A 20,586-nucleotide genomic window follows, 5' to 3' on the forward strand; every position below is an offset into this window, starting at 1 on the left:
ATTTGGTTATGTCATGCCCAGAGATGGCCACTGCAGGCAAAATGCTTTCAGGAAGATAGGGACAAAAGCCCTGGCTCTTGTCTGCCTCACCGTTGGGTTTCACACTTCCCCATTTCTAGAGTGCCTGTGTGCTGGGAGCATCACTGGGCACTCATCCCTGCTGCCTGCCCTTCCCGTGCTTTCCCTGACACTGCCCGGCGAGGAATGGAGCACGGCAGCCAGATGGTCTCAGCTTTGCTCTTGCCTGCCAGATCCAAAATAGGAAATCTGCCTCCAGCTACTCCCAGCAAGTGACAGGGTGACACAACCCATGGCTCCAATTAGCTCGGTCCTGGGAGTAGGGCCAGAGGTGAGGAAGAGTACCAAGGCATCCAGAACTGGGGTGTGTTTTTCTGTGTAGCTCTGGGGGTGAGGAGGGGCACTGGGTTTGCTTCTGTTTAGCGTTTTTGTGTTTTACTAGTAAATCGTCTCGTGAGTGGTATCCCAGAGCAGGGCAGCACTGGCAGTCCTTGGGAGGCGTGCAGTGGTGGGTTAAGCTTTGCTGCTGCCACCACTCCCCTTTGCTTACCATCCTGCTGGGTATTGCTGCCTCAACAGAAAGGCAACAGGGTTTTTTATCTTTTTATGTTTGGGTCTTTTTCCCTAGCAACCAGCCTGATGATTGTGGATCTGGCTGCCAAGCAGGTCAGGCAGCAGCAAAGCATGTGGAAGACAGCAATGGCTTTGGGCTGATTTGAAGGCAGTGAGTGTGCCCACAAAGCGGTGTGCTGCGGTAGCACTGGAGGGGAAACCAGCTAACAGAAATGCAGGCTCTCTAGCAAGGTGAATCATAGATTCCCTTCACTGTCCTGCTTTGTACAAATACAGTCTAGGATAATGATTTCTGTCCTGGAAATGAGTTTGAGCTGCTTTTCATGTAGAGTGGGCTTGAAGAAATGGGCCAGAAGGCAAAGGAGATGCTTTGAAGTCTTCCTTGCACATTGGTACACATGTGAGTTGAACCGCAGTTGCATCTGCACACTTGTCCTTGAAGTCAGCATGACATCCATTGCTGACAAGCATTTGTGGGTGTCCTCAGGGTTTTTGGAATTGCTGTCCTGAGGCTTTGCTGGCCTCGGGGGGGGTCTGACCCTTGCAGAGAGGAGGGACTGCTGAGCAGCAGTGCATACATGGATAGGGGTTGGAATGCCTGCCTAAGCTTCCCCAGGCCTTGCCTGCTGCCCTTACAGCTTGGGAGGATGCTCTGGCCACTCTTGCTGTGGGTCCCAGATGTGGCCATTGGTGCAGAGCATCCCAACAATCATCTAAATAGACTTGTGTGGGCTAAATGGTCATGAAGGAGCTGTCTCTTCTATCCATAATAGCTTTTTTTCCCTTAATTAGCCTTAATTGCCTCAGTGAAAAAACAGTGATTTCCAGGGTTTCAAATAGGTTTTTCATTGCAGAGAGAGTTGCACTTCAGCTCTGGTGTGTTGCTAACACTCTGGAAGCCAGCAGTTCTACAGTGAGTGTGGACCTGATGTGAGCAATGGGAAGTTCTTTGTTTCTCTTCATGCTCCTATCCTTGTTCCCATCCCTCCTTAAAATATTAAGCATCTTTTAAAGGTGGTGCCAGCTTCTGTATATTGTGAGGTTAGATGCAACAGCAAATCTTTTGCTAGAATTGTTGTGAAGGGGATAGAGAAGAGCCCAATAGTCTTGGTCTCTAGGTCCCATAATAATTGCTAGCAAAATAACACCTTCAGTTTTGAGGTGCTGCAGTAATCCCTCTGGATGCACACAGCTGGATCAGCACTGGTTCTTCTATCACCCTTTTGTGCTCAACTTTTCCAAGGCTTGGCATGTAACTGGCTTGCCAGTAGAGACATGAACTGCAGCTTATGTGCTTGGCAATGGAAACCACAGCCTTGAACCACAGTGAGCAAAATGTATTATTTAAAAAATAATACGTATATGGATTTTTTTTTTAAATGGGAATACTTGCCTTTTTTCTAGTTGGAAATAAACTTTTTTACCATTAAGGGCAATTTAATTATTTAGTCGCATAAAGAATAAAAAACAACTGAGATTTAGTGGGTCTGGATTTTTTCTCTAATCACTGTCAGATCAACTGGATGTTTTCTGACCTGCTTCAATAGTACTGGAATTCTTTTTAAGATAGTTTTGAGGCAGAACACTTTGTCAGCCGTCCCTTCTTAAGTATCTGGCTTACCCCTTATATGTGATAACACAAACTATCCTTTTTTTGTGTGTATTCTTATGGCAGAATTCAATTTCTATTAAAGAAAACAACTTGTATTTAATTGCATGTTGGTCTACCTTTGTTGTGACTAACTCCTGTGATTTATTTACTCTGCAGACTAAAATTGGTTAAGATTTAAGGTCATAAATTGATACCACTGGGTTATTTTGGGTTTGGATCCATCCAACTACAAATAATGTAGCTGTCCTCCTTCTTTGTCCCCTCCCATTGGCCCATTGTGCCAAAGGTGGCTTCTTGCTCTTCAGAGCTGTTTAAACCTGTATCTCTGACAGTTTCCCTTTGAAAATCTGCCATATGTTTAGGCATGCAAAGCCCACAAGAAATCCTCCAGCAGGATTTGGGCTCCGTCAGCAGCTGAGACCTCAGGACAGTTAGAGATGTCCAGAAGTGTGTTATAGGCTGGGGCAGCAGAGGATGGGCCAGTTTGTTCCAGTCTGGATCTTCTGTGCTGCATCACCATCATCCATCCAAGTCCTGGAGATGCACAGTAGATCTCCTAGCTCTCACAAGCATGCTGTTGTTTCAAAACTCGAGTCTCCTTCCAGTGTTTCCTGGGTAGGCAGAAGAAATCTGACTGTCGCTTTGGGTACAAGAGGACATTGTCTGAGTCTTTCCCCATGTCCCCCTTGCTTTTGTGGTAGTGGTGTGTCCTTTGCTTCCTTCTTGCCTTCTTCTTGCAGACAAGGGCAGCATGTGAAGTCTTTCATCTCTCTGTGTGAGCCACGCCGCCCCAGAAGAGCTCTCCATACTTTGTGACCCCATTGCTCCATCTGGAAGTCATTAGCAGCCACAGAGCAGCAATGTTTTTCTTGGGAAAGAGGGTGGATGGGAACGGAGGGGCTTCCCTGTTGTCATCGTCCAGAAAACCTTTTCTTTTTCCACCCCCTCTCTCTTGCCCCACTTCTAAGACAGCACTGTTGGCTCTGCTGGGCAAATTTCACTGGGCATCTGGACAAAATGGCTGGGAGACCCTCCTTCGCTAGCTGCTGGTGCAACCACCCTTACCCCATCTTGGAGGCACTTTCTGCTCCCTGCCTCTGTCTCGCCCCCAGGTTGCAAGGAAGCATGTCATGGTGGTTTTCTTAAGCTATGGAGAGTGTGTTCTTCCAGGATGGGTGGTGTGGGGTAGTATGGAGTCTCCTTTCCACCACCATCTGATGGTCCCACCCTTCACTGCAGCAGGAGTGATGCGAGCCCTGTGCTGTTCTGCATCTCCAGGCCAGGAGCCATGGCACGGTAGGCATTGCAGCCTGCCCTCCCTCCGTCCCTCTGAGGCTTGCAAAACTCTGGGATGTGCAGTCTCCTCCCTGGGAGCCTAACTATTGGGGAAATAAACATGAAAATCTTTCTTTCCTTTGCTCTCAGCCCCTTTTTAAAGCACATCCTGTGGGGAGGGCAGGCATGGCTTGGAGAGCTGCCCAGGCTTGGTGTGATGCTGGGGGGATCGTCTTTGTTTTGTTTTGTTTTTTGTCTTTTGGAAACATTGTCATGGTGACCTGGGGAAGAGACTGGCTTCCATTAGCTTAATGACTTAAAGCTGCTGGGAGAGGATCAAAATGGAGGGAGAGGTAGGTTGCTGCCTTGGAAAGTCCATGCCTGGAGCTGCACAGCATCTCTGATGGGGATGATAGGGCACAGAAGGAGGGCTGGTTGGGGGTGGCCTGCTCCCTGCTTATTTTAGAGGGACTCTGCTGTGCTTGTTCTCCCTTTTATTTGTTTTCTTATCATGTTCTTTTTTAAGGTCTGTTATTTTTCTGCTTGTTTTTTTCTTTTTACTTCTCAGCAGGGACAGGACATAGTTTTTACAACCCTCCAGGCACCAGCTATGTTGCTTTAATGCCAGAGCAAGTACTGCCGTACTGTCCCTTCCATTGTCCCAGAACTGAGCATCCCACTTCCTACCTGGTCTAGAGGCAAAGGGCCTTCCAGGGAAATACCATCTGTGTTGGCTGGGAACTAAGCTGGCCTCTTGGCTGTTTTGTTTTTCTTTTCACCCTAGCCCCATCCAGAGAGAAGTGCTCAGTTACTGTCAGTCCCTGGGTCTCATATTTGGGGGCTTTCTTCATGGCTAAAAATTCAGGAGGTCCCTGCAGCCCAAAGCGGCACATGCCCTGGTTGTATCAAGGCGGGGGGGGATGATGATGATGATGTTTGGTCCATTGCTTTTGCTTATTCTGATGCATCATGTCCTGATGCTCTTGAGCGAAGAGACAGTTGCTGTGCTATTGCTTTGAATTCAGACAGGATTCTGAGTCTCTCTGTAATAGAGGTGAAGCAAAGACTGGTTGGCCCTTTTTCCTAAAGCTTTCTGTTTTAAGGCTCCATCTCAAAAGGAGGTAAGGGGACTCCAGGCACTGCTTGTCTGTGCAAATCCTTCTGACTTCCCAGCCCCAAGGTACAGGTTCTGTGCCTCATGGTGTGCTTTGGTGGGTGGCTGGTTGTGCATGGCAGCTTTAGTAGTCTTGCTTACTGCTGCCTTATTGGAGAAATGTGTCACAGGGCAGAAATCACACTGTAGTGTTGCTCAAGAATTTGAGGCACGTTGGTACTGTGAACCTAGATATCATTTGCTTACTGTGCCTGTTGCTGCAGCTCCGGCTATTCCCAGGATTACCTATTGCTGCTTTGGAGGGAACTGCATGACTGCAGGCACTGCAGTTTGCATCTTATACCTCTCTAATTCTGTTTGTTTATGGCCAGCAGCATTTCTTGTTTGAAAACCCCTGAGAAAGCTGCAATACAAATGAGCTGAGAAGTGGCGTGTAAAAGGCAGATGACGCCTTGCTCATGCAAAGTTGTGCCGGTTTGGGTGGAGCCCTGAAGGGATGAATACCGCTTTGGTGAAGAGTTTCTCACCCAGGACAGGCTAGCAGCAGTTAATCTTATGTAGTGGGGACGCTTGTGCTGGAGGGAGGCTGCTCTGACTTTAAGGAGGATAATGTGCCATTCAGGGTGGGGATGACAGGTGCTTTGCTCACAGATGTGGAGCCCAAAACCACACTCTCCGTCATGCTTACTGTCTGCCAGAAATGAAAGCTAAGATGTGTCAGGCTTATTTCTGGGAAGAGGGCTTGGTCGTTCCCATCTGGACTGTGATTGCTGTGAAATAGCCCTCAGCTGCCTGGCACCCAGTCTGGAGCAGAGACACCCCCCTCAGTCCCATCCCTTGAGGAGAAAGAGGGTTGTGGGAAAACAAACACCACCCAAAGTGTGTGGTTGGGTGCTTTGGTTGCTTTTGGTTGCTTTTGCAGTCTTCAGCGTGGCATTTCTGTGGAGAAACACTGCTAGCTTTCATTGTACAAGATGCTATTGTTGCATTACATATTTTGTGCTTGTTTTTAAATAAACTCCGGAGCAGAGTCCTGCTCCATTGCCTCCCAGAAGGCTGTCGTGCTCTGGTAGTACTCATGAACAAAAGGCAACTCCGTAACGGCCACTTGTTTGTGCCTAGGAATGAAGCTGACCCTTATCCCAAAAGTCTTCCATTTTTTTTTTTTTTTTGTGGTTTTCTGAGTGCAGGCCAGTCATTGCTGCATGCTCCCCTGCCTGGCTGCACATTCCTGCTGCTCCCACCCCTCCAGTCGTATCCGCTGGCCTCTGCTCAGGAAGCTGCACATGGTGCACGTCTTCTTCCCTTCCCTCCTTTACTTCTTGTTGTTTGCTTGCTAGACAGCAGTGCTGGCTCTGGCGAGGAGTTGACAAAACATGAGCTGGGAGGGGAGTGGGAAGCCAGGATGTCACTTGTCTGTCTGAGGTCTGCATAGACTGTCTGGGGTGGGAGTTCAGCAGGTCGGGTTTTGTTTTGTGTTATTGAAGCTGCACAAAAACCAGCAAGAAGCAAGTACAGAGGCCTCTGGAAGACTGCTATAGAATGGCAAATGTCTCTGTTCCTTCTTGGTCTCTTCCATCAGTTGAGGTTCTCGCTGGGCTTTTATCTCCTACTTTTCAGAGCAAAACTTTTCCAGCCACCAGTGGCTCCTGCATTTTCCTGATGATCTCTATATAAGACAGACATTCAATGGAACAACCTCTGCAGGGCCATGGTAGAGTCCATCACTGGAGGCTTTGGGGATATAATTGGTCAGGGGGCTGGATAGTCTCATTTAAGCTCCTTTTCTCACAAAAGGTTTGACCAGGTGGTCTTTCAAGGTGCCTTCCAACCAGGGTAGCTCTATGACTCTGTGATCTCCTGGCTATATTTGTTCAGCCTGGAAGTTGCTTTTGTTGTTTATTGTGCTGAATCTGAGAATAAAATCTTCTCCGTGGGAGTGACCTGGTTGTTGGTGTCCCTGCAGCATCATGCTGCTTGGTCTCCAGATGCGCTACATCTGCTTGTTGTCCACCTACAAGGGTGGTTAGCATAAATACTGGCTTCTCAGATGTTGAAATTATTTGCCCCCAGCTCAGCTTTGTCTCCTCTCTGTTGGCCTAACAAGGGGAGAAGTCAGAAGCTGCTGCACTCAGGGATGAGAAAAGTTGGTTTTCCCAGAGCAACTTGGTATGAAGACTCTCCTGTGGAGCCACCCAGTGCTGTAAGATGGAGAAACCTGATGCAGTTTGGGTTGAAAACCCAGACCAGCAGCATCCCTGGTACAAGCTGGAGTGGTGAAGGCTGGTTCTTGGGCATTATCAGGTTCTGGTGACAACAAGCAGACCTCTCTTTTTTAGAGACCACTACCAATAGGTTGTTTTTGAAATAGCAGTTACATAGCATCCAAAAATCTCCATTGGTCTCTCTGGGGCTTGGCAGGCATCCAGCACACAGCCTTCATTTCACAGGATGTGTTCATGTCTTCCCATCACTCCCAGCCCCTTTGGGGCCCTCTGCCGCACTGCTCACCACTCTGGCTCTCTGCCTGGCTGCCACCACCGCTCCACCTCACATCATGTCCAGCCACTGGGATAAAATCACCCAGTTCTCCTTCAGGCAGGCCCATAAAACTCCAACTGCTGGCCTGTCCTTTCCAAGAAACTCTCCTGGGAGGTGTCTTCTGCTTGTGTTTTCCTTCTCTTCACACCTTCAGGTAAGGAGGTGTCTCATCCCCACTTGAGGTTCTTCAACAACCCAATTGCCTGTTGGGTTTTTGGGGCTACTGGGTGCTGCTGAAGCCTGTTGAGTAGACATCCCTGCCCTTCTGCTAGCAGTGTTGCTGTGAGGATGTTGGTGTCGGCGGCCACAGATGCTGTCAGGTTTTGTGAAGAGGGGCTTCCTGCAGGGTCAGCACATTCCATTGTGCTGGCGCTTCCCCTGCAGATGGCTTCCTCCCTCCTGTGGCACCTAAATATAGCGCGAGGCATTGTGCAAGCATGGTGCTGGTGAGAAAGGTCATCAGGAGGGTCCCAGCCAGAGCTGCTGGGGTGGTGGTTCCATCACCACCTCTCACCACATTGCTCCTTGCGTTGGCAATTGGATTGTTTCGGTGCTGGTGACTTTTTTTTTTAAAGAGGGAAGAAACGGGAGTCAAAATTCACCCTTTGCCAAGTTTGACATATCCATGAGGGGGTTTTAAACAAGTCAAGGCTGTTGTTACGTATCTGGTTTTTTTTAGAGAAGGATTTAACTTGGCTTAACTCTGCTCTCAGCACGTGCCCTTTAGACTTTGCACTTCAATTATCAGAGATTGTTTAAAAGGTAGAAAGATAAGAAAAACCTTAAACATGAAGGGCATGTACAGGCAGTTTTAATCCTGACCTCTGTTTATACTTCAGTGCTGTTCCTAAGGGGGAGTTGACAGACTGATTAATAATTATGAAAGCATTTTGACTCATAGCAGAAGAAAACATTTCATTGGAGGGACATGTCTCCCAAGCACCAGCAAGATTCAGTGTTGTTGCTGTTACCTCTGGATGCCCCGTATATGTTTATTCTTATTATGAGTTCTCCTTTTTCCCTCACTGTCAGTTAAAAATGGTGACTGCAGTCTTGCCTCATTTGTAATTATTTCTTTATTTTTTTGTATGTGTCAAATTGCTTTTGGATGGAAAGTAGGATTCACTTACAGAGTAGTGGAACCGCAATACTCGAGAGTATTAATTAATGTCATGGTTGGTGAGACCGTGGTGATTACTTGCAGTAGCAGAGCTGAGCCTTGAGCTGAGCTCTTGTTTCCTGAATCAATAAACTTTCATTCCTATGTTTTTCGAGCTCCCACACCCAGTGCCTTGTTTCCAAGCTTTGAAGTAGTTGTGGAGTAAGATGGCTGTGCAGATTTAAGAAGTTGAAGTGAAATACATCATCTTCTCTGTAGAAGAATTTACAACAAACAAAAAGCCAGATAATATTAAATTAAGAAGAGATGCTTAAGCAGTGCTTTTCTCTTAGTTTTGTGGCTCGTCTGTCTTTAAAATGCTAGTTGGATAAATTTGTATGATGTTTAATAGAAATAAACCATATGCCTTATTGTTTATTTTAAAGATATGCTAACTAATCATTTTCATCTCCTCTGCTTAAATATTTAAAACAGTATGCTATGGGAACTCGCATACTACAGGTTTGAGGAAAGCCTTGTCTTGCCTGCTGCATCCTCTGCCTATTACTACTTGAGTCTTCTGTTTCCTGATGGGATGTGGGCTTTTTAAAGTTTTGTTGCTAGCAGCCTCACACAGTTTCAGACCTGATCTGTGTTGTGTTATGTTGTGTTGTTCTACTATGTCTGCTGCCACCTCTGCTCCTATCTCCCAGTCTTTAATTCTGCACACATATAATTAGGCTGCCCCGGGGCCAGAATGGCCATCCAGGAGCTGGGATACTGCTGTACAAAGCTTTACAGTAACGCTTCTGCTTCTCACTCTCACTTGCAGGAATCTACATCCTGATCGCAGTTGGAGCTGTGATGATGTTTGTGGGGTTCCTGGGATGCTATGGTGCTATTCAGGAGTCTCAGTGCCTTCTGGGAACGGTAAGAGTGCAAAGCTTTGGATGCTGCTTGGCAGCTTGGTGTCCTGCCAGGCAGTACGTGGCCATGCATCCCTTGCTGGAGAATCTTCCAACACACAGGGCTGGGAAGATGCATGAGGACAGAGACGGAAATAGCTGATCTCTGCAAGGGGCATGGCAGTGCTGCTTGGCTGAGGGCATCTCTGCCCAGCCCGCTGAGCTCTGCCTCAGCTGGCAGGCATGCTGCAAGCTCCTGCTTGTGCCTGGCTGCAGTAAGGAGGCTGAAGCCAGCAGCATAGCAGAAGAGGTGCAAACAGCAAGAGCCAAGATTAATTTTCTCTGTTATGTGTGAACCACCCCCCCTGCATTTATTCCCCCCTGCACAGTCTGGCTGTCCGACCAAGCACCTACCAACCCTTTTTTCTTACCTGCTGTCCCCTACAGCTTCTCCTTTCGCTCTGTTTTAAGGCTGCCTGTGACAATTCCAGTTCTTTTAAGGAGTTATCCACTATTTTTATCTGTTTGGATGAGAACACAGCAAAGATTTCCCACAATATCTTAGTGAGGATGTCCTGGAAGATCCATTACTGAAGTGCTGCAGGCGTCCTTGGTGTGAGGCAGCAGCTCAGGATTCCTGGCATGGGATGAGCTTAATTGTGTAAACTGTAGCCACACCAAAAGCCTTTGCCTTGGGGGTAGGTAAGGGAGACCTATTTATTTAAAGCAAGTTCTGATATGTAGTTCAGCTTTAAACTCAATTTAAAAAAAAAAAGAAAAAGAAAAAGGGGTAAAACAAACAAAAAAAGCCCACAAACAACAACAACAGCTGGGAGGGATTTTCCAGCGCTTGGCTTTGTTGGGCTGGAAGATTCTTGGTGGTGGTGTAGTGACCCATGGGTGTGGACACAGCTGGGACAAAGGGAAATGGAGCTACTTTGCCTCGCTTTCACAGCTGACTTCACCTCTGGTTGCTTGTTTCCCAATAAGAAGGGGGTGCTTCTCCCCAGCTTTTATAAAGCACTTCTGAACACTGGTGGATGAGAGCTGCATTAGGAGTTTGCAGGCATTATCACTGAGCTGAGAAGAGGAGGAGCAAGTGCACAAATCCGACAGGGGTGGTTGTAGTAAGGTCTGGCAGCTTTGGATTATCATTTTTGTTAGCACAAGTGATTACAGAACCTGAATTACCCCTCACTCCCTCCTGAAGTTGGAAAGAGGATTAGAAGGGCAGATGGTACAACATAGCCGAGGTCTAACAGGGAAACCGGCTGCTTTGGCTGAAATTAGCAGCTCTGGCCACTGTGTGCTTGCCTGTGTTTGATCGCACCTTGGCCTGACAAGAGAAGGCTGGAGATACCTCATGGTGACGCTTTCCACTGTCCAAGGCTCCCACCACGCTCCAAGAACATTTCCAGGCAGTGTCCTCAGGGTGTTGCAGGGAAACAGCCACTTCCCCTCTCCTGCAGCCAGCCAAGGAAGTGACTGTAGCCTTGCTGCAAAAGGGAAAAGTACCAGGAAGTTCCATGCCATTAAAATCCTGTGCCAAAGGCAGCATGAAAGCTGAGCAGCAAGACCCAGGGAAGGCAGAAGGGAGCCACTCGATATGGAGGGCATATATGACCGCTTGGGCAGGAACACAGCTGTATTCACATGGTGGCAAGCTGCACCTCTGGTGCTTTGCAGCCACCTTCCAGAACTTCTGCAGGAAGTTGTACCTCCAGATCTGGGGTAAAGGAGACATCCTTCACAAGAGTGAGCCCTAGTGCTTAACCAGAGAATTACAGTGGCACTGTGCCCACAATTTAGGGTGATATGGCTTCTTGGGGGAATGTGGGATCCAGTCCCTCAAAGATGGTCCAGAAGATTCAGGGATATGTAGGTATTTAAATAGGAGTTGTTTATTTGGGGACTGGATACGGATGTTGGAAGTTTTTTCCTACTGTCAGGTCAATAGTCCTGTTTCCATTTTGCTGCTAATCCTTTGCTTTTGCATGTGAGAGCCAGGTCACAGCATCATTCTGGAAACTCCCATTTACTCTGTGAAGAAAATGTGTGTGAAACAGAGACTTCCCAGGAGTCAGGGGCTGTTGTCCCACCGCATAATGTGCTTTTGTCTTCCCCTAACTGCATTCATCTCTTTTGCCTTTTTACTTCCATGGCAGTTCTCCCAGTTTGGGGCTTTTCCCAGGAAAAGTCACCGAGGGTCATGTTATCATGGAGGTAATGTTGCTGCGTGTGGAGCGTGCCTCTCAGTGCCTTCTCACTTGACTCTGATGTATGAGCTTTATGGCTTCCCATTCCCAGTCTAACAGACTGACTGTCACAAGGTGTTCCTGAGATCTGAACAAAATGATGGCGGGAGGCTTTGGGGGAATGGCAGGGAGGAGTGTTGGAATTGCACAAACGGGGTGGGACTGTGGGAAAACATCAGTGTTAGTATTTCTGCAAAAAACTACAGTAGCCTTGCAGGGTAGTGGATGCCAAGAGAAGCTGGCCATAAATCACACCCTGATACCATGCAGCTCCTCAGCAGCTGAAATGTTGCTTTTAACCCTGCACTAGCAATTCCCATCCTTGGGGCATCTGTAGCAGAGCAGGAAGCTTCTCTGGATGGTCCTGCAGGTTCACGAAGAGGAGAGATGTGTCTTGCGGTGCACAGAGCATCCTCATCCATGCCAGTCCCTGTGTGGGAAGGGCTCTGGTAGTTCCTGCTCAGGCATCCCACTGGGAAGTCTGGGCGTGGGGTGGCATCTGGTTTGTTATAGGAAAATATGTTTGGGCTAAGCATGTTTATGAGTGATAAAAAGGTCTGAAGTCAGGCGACACCTTGTTCCTGTCTCTGTCAGTAGAAGTGCCACTCCACACCTCTACCCACCTAATGGTTGTTTTTGCCTGTAGCCAGTTATGTTAAATGTTCCTCTCTTGATTTGTCTTTGCAGTTCTTCACTTGCCTGGTGATCCTGTTTGCCTGCGAAGTTGCAGCTGGAATTTGGGGATTTGTCAACAAAGACCAAGTAAGACACCTTCAGAGCCTGCATTTGTGGGACTGGGAGGCTGGAGCAGAACCACAGCAGATCCCAGCACAAGCTGTTTTGCTCATGAGCTGCTCCCAGACTGAGTCACAGGGACTTGGATTAGCTGCAAGACCTGGGCAGGTCACCTAACTCCTCATGGCCAGGCTGATGAACTTTAAATGTGAGCAGCTGCCCCTTACAGCATGTAGTGCAATGTCTGGAGTAAAAATAGCCCTTTCTCACTTGGGTCTCCTCCTTGCTGCCACACTGTCAGTCACAGAGTGAGTTGATTCACGTATGAAGTCATGAAGGAAAGCCATCTGCACATACTAAATGCCAGAGAGCAAAGAGCAAACCCAGCTACCTGTCCCCGAAGGGAGGGAATGCCGTAAGGAGGGAGCCTGCATCTGTGTTAACAGGGTTGCTTGGTGCTTCCTGCTCTTTGCCAGTATCACATAACCCACGTCTGGCTGTTGGTCAGCCAGGACTGAGATTGCTTCTGGTTAGTAATGCTGATCACTGCATGCATGAGGGGCAGAAGTTTCTGTCCCAGGCACCCTCCAAGGGACTGCTCAGATGAGGTCCTCTGGCCAGAAGGGGGGTATAGCTAAAGGGTAGGACTTAAATTGCAGCTTTACACCTTCTCTTCACTGCAGTCTCATGTGCTCACACATACTGAGTTTGGTCTTGAAGAGCAAAACAATCAGTGTATGAGAGCTGTCGCCATGTTGTTGGCTGGGTGTTGATCCCTCAGCCATTAAGGCTTTGCACAGAACACAGGATAGACTCTCTGGCACAGCAGGAAATGAGTTTACTAGGAGATGTAAACTAGACATGTAAGTAGGTGGTGGCCTGCTCAGCTTTCACGTGCATGTAGGCTGCAGATGACCAGCTCAGCCATGAGTGGGAACACCCTTGTAGTCATTCACCAGAGAGTGCATGACTTCACCGGAATAAACTCTTCCATGGCTAAACATATTATGCAGGCAGGGTATGTTTCCTAGCAGAAACTAATTGGTGAACTAATTAACCTTTGCAGAGGCGCTGTGTTTCATGGAGATGTTAGTTTGTGAATCCTGAAGAGTCCAAGATGTGCAACAGCAAAAAAAGCAGAGCCTGAGTAAGGAGGCAACACCCCCCCAATGTATGTTGCTTTCCATCCTGGGGAGAAGGTGCTTGGCCATCAGAGCATAAAGCTGAGAAATTTAGGAGTTGCCAATATAAGAGCGATGACTTCAGTCCCTAAAATTAATTTTGCAGTTTAAAATGAACAGTGGCAGTCTGTTGGCGTCAGCTGCTTTCACAGCCTGTGTGATGAATGGGGCTGGTTAGAAGTCCCTGCTCACAAGGCAGGCGGCTTGCTTCACCTGACTTTGGCCAGAGTCGTCTGGGGAGCAACACCTGCTGGAGGGAAGTGCTGTGATCTGGCCACCAAGAGCTGCTCCCAGCAGGGGCTTCATTCCACCTGGGTTTGCAGCCCCTGGGGGGACAGTCATCTCCTCTCACACAGGCACAGGGTTGCTCTTCCACAGACACTTTACGTACAGGATGGGGAGGCAAGAAATAGGATTATTAGTTTATATTTTTCATGTACCAGAATCAAATACTTTGATTGGAGAACATTGCCCTCCAAAGCAAACTTTCTTGAGCAATGACAAAGAAATGCTGGGATAATTGATTGAAATTGTGCTCCTTCTTGCTGCTGTTTCTTTTTTTGCTAATCCAGCCTGCACTGCCAAGAGAAAGCATTTTCCCTTCCGTACTTGCTCCTATTTTTTTTTTTTTTGTTTTGCTTCTCTTGCCATGTCCTCTTTTCATCTTTCTCTCCCAAATTATTGGAGGGTGTTAGAAGAGAAGCCACAAGGCCAGTTTCCCTGAAAATGAACCACCCAAATGAGGCTTTAGTGTCCAATACCCCCCAAATTCCTGCCAGACAGTAAGCCTAGGTGCCCATATCTACTGCAGCTTTGCTTGCACACCCCACCTCCTCCTAACTTCATCAGCATGTCCTGCCTGCTTCTGAAGCCTCAGTGGGACATGTGTTACCTGCTTCCTTTGTCTCCATGTGTCGGGTGTTTCAGAACAAGCTGTTTCTGAGCCAAACAGCAAATCCACATGGGCTGAAGGCTATCTCAGATCTTGTGGTTCACCCTCTGGGCCTTGTCTGTCTTTGCCTGATAGAGAATGCTTGTGGAGCACTTGGATAGCATTTTCTGGAACCTGCTGAGTGGTGGATCAGGTTCTTAATATCTGCTGCTCTTAACACCCTGAGGCTGGAGGGACTTAGGCCCTGTGAAAGACAGGGCTATTTTCATCACACACCTGTGCAAATAAAAGGGGTGCAAATCTATTTAAAAACTGCTCTTCTACCTGTGTGTGCCATTGGAGGGAACCTTTCCCTTTCAGACACCGAACCCATCCACTGGATGGGTTTCCTTCTCCTCTGCCTGAAAGGGAGTTTTTCCTCCTGTCTTTCCTAGATAGCCAAAGATGTGAAGCAGTTCTACGATCAAGCATTTCAACAGGCACTCATGGCAGAGTCAGACGCAAACAACGGCAAAGCTGTGGTGAAGACCTTTCATGAAACGGTAGGATGTCAGCAGTCTTGCTGCATACTCTGCTCAGGCCACATGCAGTTGGCCAAAGCACCTGCTGATAGATAGGATCTTGCATGCTGTGAATGACACCCAGTTAACTTCTGCATGTGGTTTGTCAGTGGTGAGCAATGGCTGTCTCTGCGCACAGACTGATCGTCCGCACTGAGGCAGAAGCAGTAAGTTGAGCTACAAGTCCTTGGGCGGGGAGTGAAGGCAACACTGGATTTTTTGATGCTTAGGAAGTGGATCAAATGTGTTTGTGTTCTCAGCACTGGGATTTTGCTGCCTGCTTACCAAGTAGAAATCTCCCCTCCATAGCAGTTTCTTGCAGCCAGAGGAAATGAGAATGTGGGAGGAAGGAGGATTAAAAACAGGGGTCAGGAAAATGAATAGGAAAAGCAGGGTCTAAAGCAGATGGTCCTACATGCCTGTCAAGTTTGCTGTTCTTACATGTCAAGAAGGAGAGTTGTGCCCTCTTCAGTATTCTGCCCTTCACACTGTGCTGGGAAGTCTGCCTCAAGCTCTAATTAAGTTGCTTTTCATTTACCTCAGTACCCCTGATTTAAGTAAAATAAAATGGAAGAAAAATATTGCTCTAAGGAACTATTCCCAATACTTCCTCTGCTCAGCAGGAAGCAAAATCTCTGGAGAGAGCTGGGTTCACTCTCCAGGATACCAACATCAGCTCTGTCTGCCACTATTGCAGGAAGCAGCTGCATTTCATGGAAAGAAAAAATTAATTTGGAGAGTTATTCCCCCTCCCTTGTTTTCCCCTCCAAGATGCTCCCTCAGTTGTGGGTAGCTTCAAGGATGTTTAATGGTGGGGAGAGCACTGCATGAGTGTTTGCTTCTCCTAATGATGTTTTTTTGTTGGGTTGTTTGGGGTTTTTTTCCCCTCTCTACATACAGCTGGACTGCTGTGGTCCTGATAATGTAATAGGAGCTACCGCTCCCCTGTGGAGAGAAGACCTCTGCTCAAGAAAGGACTCCATCCTGAAAACCTTTGAGGTAGGCATGGTTGCTTTTTGCTCAGTGCAGCCCATGTGAGGAAACCTGGCTGCCAGGGAAATTTGGGGATTTACTGGGAATTAGGTTAAAGGGTAGAGATTTAATTTGTTTGGTGATGGTGTAGAGGGATGTTGGAGGTTCCTGTCAGTTCTTTCTTTGCTGTTCCTGCTTGAGGGGCTGACAGGCACAGAAGGGTGAAGTCTGGTGGGAAGTCCTAGAGTCATGACCCAGGAACATAAGTGGGACTGGAGAAAGCAGACTTGCATCTCTGGGTACCAGGGGCAGGCAAGGGGAGAGCAGGCTCTCTGACCAGCATGCTTTTCTGCTTCAGACCGTCAACTGCCACAAAAAAATTGATGAGCTGTTCTCCGGGAAGCTGTATGTGATCGGTATTGTTGCCATCGTGGTCGCTGTGATCATGGTAAGTGTGACTGTGTGGTGCCCTGCTGTTGTGAGATGGGAAAAAGCCACCTCAGGATGCCCTCATCCTGTTCCAGCTAGGCTGGATCCATCCCTCTCCTCCACATGCCCCTGAGGCTCAACAGCAGTGGCAGCCCTTTGCACGCCAGCTGCTCTGGGATGTGGCAAGACAGAGGGCTTCGTCACCCCTCTGTGGGGTTGGGATGTTAGAGCAGGCTTCTGGTGAGCACCTGCAACCCCATCCAGAAGGGCAGAGCACCAGTGAGCCTCTTCTCTGCCTCCAAACCCCCTTGTTTCTCAGGCTGCCATGCTTTGTCGCTGCAGTCTGCAGTGGGAGGGGATTTGCATTCTTTGACGTGGTGGGATTGCTCCCCAGTGAGTGGTGGGTGGCATGGGCTGGTAACCCAGTTCGTGCGCAGAGGCTGGGCTGTAATACCTGGGGGGATCTTGAAGCATTTGCTGCATAGCTGCCATGCTTGCAAAGTAACCACCACTGCTGCCAGCTAGAGGGGAGAACACATCTTATCTCGAATGACCAACTGCTAATGAAAACTGAAGACACAGGACCTCCGCCCTTGTCTTTGGCATGAGGGTGTTCATATGGCACGGGGGAGCTCCTGCATTGTTCTGATTGGTGCCTCACTGGTGCTCCTATGTCTCCCAACAGATCTTTGAAATGATCCTGAGCATGGTGCTGTGCTGTGGCATAAGGAACAGCTCCGTCTACTGAGCCGTGAGAGATGGGGAGGGGAAGGGGGGAGCAGGGCAGATGGCGCTAGAGGGGACCCCAAGTGCCACCAAGTGACCATGAGACATTTCAACAAAAGACAACTATGTATATAAATACTTCAATATCACCGTACAGTACTCACCATTTTTATTTTGAAGTACTTTTTTTTTAATAAATGAAACTCTCCCATATCCTTGTGGCTGAATTAGTTACACATCAGTTTTGTGTGATGGGGAAAGTAGCTGTAGCAGGAGATGAGTCTTTCCTCCCTCTTCCCCACCCTCTGTAATTCAGAAATAACGCTGGCAGAAGATGTACAGGGGAGAAAGCTGCAGCCTGTTATCAGAAAACTTTGCCTTGATTTTTACTCTGTTTTTCAATTCCAACTGTTTTTATACACATAATTGGATGCTGAAGCAGAATTTAGCTTTTTTTTGTTCATTTGTACTCATCTTTTCCTAGCATTGCCCCACCTCCCTAGGAGAGTGGAGAACAAATAGCCCCTGTCGCCTTGGTGCGACATGTTCCAGGGTAAATGCAGATATATTGTTCCTCTCCAACCTGTTTGCATCAGTATGCCAATTCTTAACAGAAGTTATTCTTAAATTTTACTCTCTGATGAGTGGGAATGTCTTTGGCTTTTGGGGTTTTTTATTGGTTTTTGGTTTGGTTTTTTTTTTGGTTCAGCTGTAACTTTATAAATTGGCTCATTTTCATTGATTCACTATATTAAAGGGTCAGTGTCTGGGGGTGAATTTTAGTTCTAGTTTTTCAAATATAAAAAAAAATTGGGTCACTTTTAACCTTCTTCGGTGTTATTTTATAAACATGTTTTGGGAAGAGTCTGGTTGTGTACTAAGTTTCTGCTGTTAGGCTAATTCTTGCATAAAAATGATATTGGATAAAAGAGGAAATTTTTTTTTTAAAAAAAGAAGTCCTCAACCTTAGAAATCCTGCATTTATGTATTGCAGGATGATGCTTGGGGGTTCCCAGCCATATGCATATGTGTTTAAACTATCATCTTTGCATCACTCTCTTGTGTAGTTTTCCTTACTTGTATTGTTGCACACTGTAATATTGCTGGGAAATTGTCATAACCTGACCTGGGGAGAAAATAAAACAGTTTATTTTTAAGACCTTCCATTTACATCAACGGCAGGAGATAAGCTTATCAAAGCAAGGGAATTGAGGATTTTAGATTGTACCAGGTGAAACACTTTCTTGTAGCCTGGTAAGCTTTGATTGCCAATTCGATGTACGTGGCTTCTGTTGTATGCCACTCCACTACCACGTAGATAGAGGGGGAGAATAACCCAGAAGCTATGTAATAAAATCAGAGTGTCTCTAAAAAGATGATCTATATGTATAGTTCTATAGATATATATTTTTAAGCAAAGCCTTTTCCTTAGCCATACAAGCACTTGAGCTAGAAATTATAGTATCTCTCAGCTCTCTGCCACCTTGAAGCAGATAAGGGGAGGAAATGAAACCACTGCTCACCATCCCCACTTCAGGAATATTTCTATTTCTGAAAGTATTTCACTCACCCCCTTCATTGCAAGAAAGAGCTTTAGACAGGATAGGGAGCGAGACCTGTGATTATTTTAAATGAATATCTTATCCACTGCATATGGCTGCCATGGCCTTTGCCACTACAGGATAGGAAATTCCTGCGCTGGGGTAAACTGATCCATTCGGAGGCTTCCCTCCCCTTCTACTCCCCCCTTTCCTCTTCCTACCTTTTAGTATACAGGGCCTTTAAAAAGTATATAGGTGAAAATAAATATATATATATATATATATATCAAGTTGTGCTGGATAAGAGGAGGAAGTGCTTTAGCATTACTTCAGATTGAGGGGTTGGACATAAAAAGATTCAGCCTTAGAAATAGCCTTAAAGCAACACTGCCCTGAATGTCCACACTGTGCACATCAAGAATGAGACAAGTTTTGCAGTAGGTAACACCTTCCTGGTTCCCCAGTGTAGCTCCTTCAGGTCATGTACTCTGTTCTGTGGCTGTATGTATATGCATCAACCAAGCATGGGTGTTTACATATATGTGCATTGGGATTGTTAGCATACAGAATGGATGTGTAACTTGCTGCCTTTTTTGTTGAGTGTTGATAAATGATATAAATATGCCATTAAGCATTTCAATTTGTTTCCTTATACCGTATTTTTTATATTGTTCAGTATTCAGTTGATGCTGCATATGTAGCTGGAGCTCTGTTTGAAGATGGACTGGGTCTCGGTGCAGGTTAGGTGTGTCCTTGGACATTGTAGCTTTAGGAGTCTGGGTTGTTCCAAGCAGGAGCAGTAGGGAGAAAGTGGTACTTGGAGAGAGAGAGTCTGAGAGCTGTGGGAGAAAGAGTAGCAGGAAGTTAACCTCAGACAGTGTTCCACCTGGACTTCAGTTTGCTTGCAGTCTTATTTCAGAGGCTGTTTGTCGCTGTGGGGAGCTCTAGAGGCAGCTCCCTTGGCCACCTCCTGTCTCTGGCTGCTGCAGGAAAGGTGCTGTGGGAGGGGAACAGCCAGTGGCTGGGAAGGTCATGGGAAAGGGCAGAGGGGTTTTGCAGGGAGAGGGTAATGCTTTCCATAGAGTTACGAGTGGAGAGTCCCCATGTTCAGTGGTCATCAGCTGTAGCAGGAGGGGTCAGCCCTGGGAGAAGAGGGACAGAGAGGACCTATCATGCTTAAGAACTGAAGTAGCTGAGAAACCCTCACAGAAAAACACTGCTCACTTGGGTCTCCACTAGTCTGGCCTTCTGTGAAGCTGGACTCGTGTTAAAACGAGCTAGAGAGGGAGCTGTGAAGGGCTGAGGGGACTCGCCCTGTTGGAAGCACTCAGGATCCAAAAGAGACAGGGCTCTCCTGCCAGTTGGTCAGTCCCAAAGCTGGCTGAGGTGAAGAGGGAAAAAACAGTAGGTAGGACCCCTGCCCTGCTTTAGACCCTCTCCTGCATACCTGCACATTTGTGTGCGCAACATGGGGCGTTGTTCTGCTCCCCTCTATGCTCCTAAAAAACAAGCTGTGGATGAAATTGTGGGCTGTAAATGCAAACCCCTCCCTCTCCAGGGAAGCATCCTCCTGGACCTAGCGACAGCTGAGAAAATGGCTGTGAGCTGAGGCAGGGAGGAGGAGAGAGACTGATGGGGGAGAGTTGAGTCAACTGTCCAGGTCTGAATTGAAAGACCACGTCGAAAAGTCAAACAGAGCCGCTTATAGCTTAACTGAATGCTTGGGATTTTTTCATACTGTGGAGCATGCCACAAAGCAGTGTGTTTAACTTCTTTCTGCCTTTTTTTCTTTTTTTTTTTTTTTTTAAGAAATGAAACAAAAATCAATTTAATAAATATTTCTCATAGTGTGCATTGTGTGATGAACCACTGTGGTTTTACAACCAGTTAACCTTAACACCAGGATGCTTTATGAACCAGGCTTCAACAGCATGGGTTATTCCAGCCTCTGTGAGGGGGGCGTGCAAGCAGGCTGGGGATGCATCCAGAATGGTGCTGAGGGAAGGCAAAAAGGTTGCTTGCTGGCAGCGGTGGCTGCTGCAATTGTGCCTTCCTTTAAGGGAAGGGAGGGCACAGCTGTGGAGGAGTTACTGTGGATTGCAAAAATAGGGTGACTGTGTTGAAAGAGGGCTGCAGTGGCAGTACTGCACACACTCCA

At 47.2% G+C, this 20,586-nt stretch overlaps 1 protein-coding gene across 1 annotated transcript in view; it reads left to right on the plus strand.

Moving 5' to 3' along the window:
* CD81 (CD81 molecule) overlaps positions 1 to 20,280 on the plus strand; it is a 33,550-nt gene extending 13,270 nt beyond the window's left edge. Inside the window, exons 3-8 of the mRNA XM_062609391.1 lie at positions 9,065 to 9,162; positions 12,080 to 12,154; positions 14,635 to 14,742; positions 15,661 to 15,759; positions 16,091 to 16,180; positions 16,847 to 20,280. Coding sequence (XP_062465375.1) covers positions 9,065 to 9,162; positions 12,080 to 12,154; positions 14,635 to 14,742; positions 15,661 to 15,759; positions 16,091 to 16,180; positions 16,847 to 16,909 — 533 coding nt within the window. The 3' untranslated portion in view covers positions 16,910 to 20,280. The remainder of the gene's footprint in view (positions 1 to 9,064; positions 9,163 to 12,079; positions 12,155 to 14,634; positions 14,743 to 15,660; positions 15,760 to 16,090; positions 16,181 to 16,846) is intronic.
* Positions 20,281 to 20,586: the final 306 nt, after the last annotated feature.

Source organism: Pezoporus occidentalis, unplaced genomic scaffold, assembly GCF_034315485.1.
Source record: "Pezoporus occidentalis ecotype Australia unplaced genomic scaffold, CSIRO_AGI_Poc_V1 ctg137, whole genome shotgun sequence".
Lineage (NCBI taxonomy): Eukaryota > Metazoa > Chordata > Aves > Psittaciformes > Psittacidae > Pezoporus > Pezoporus occidentalis.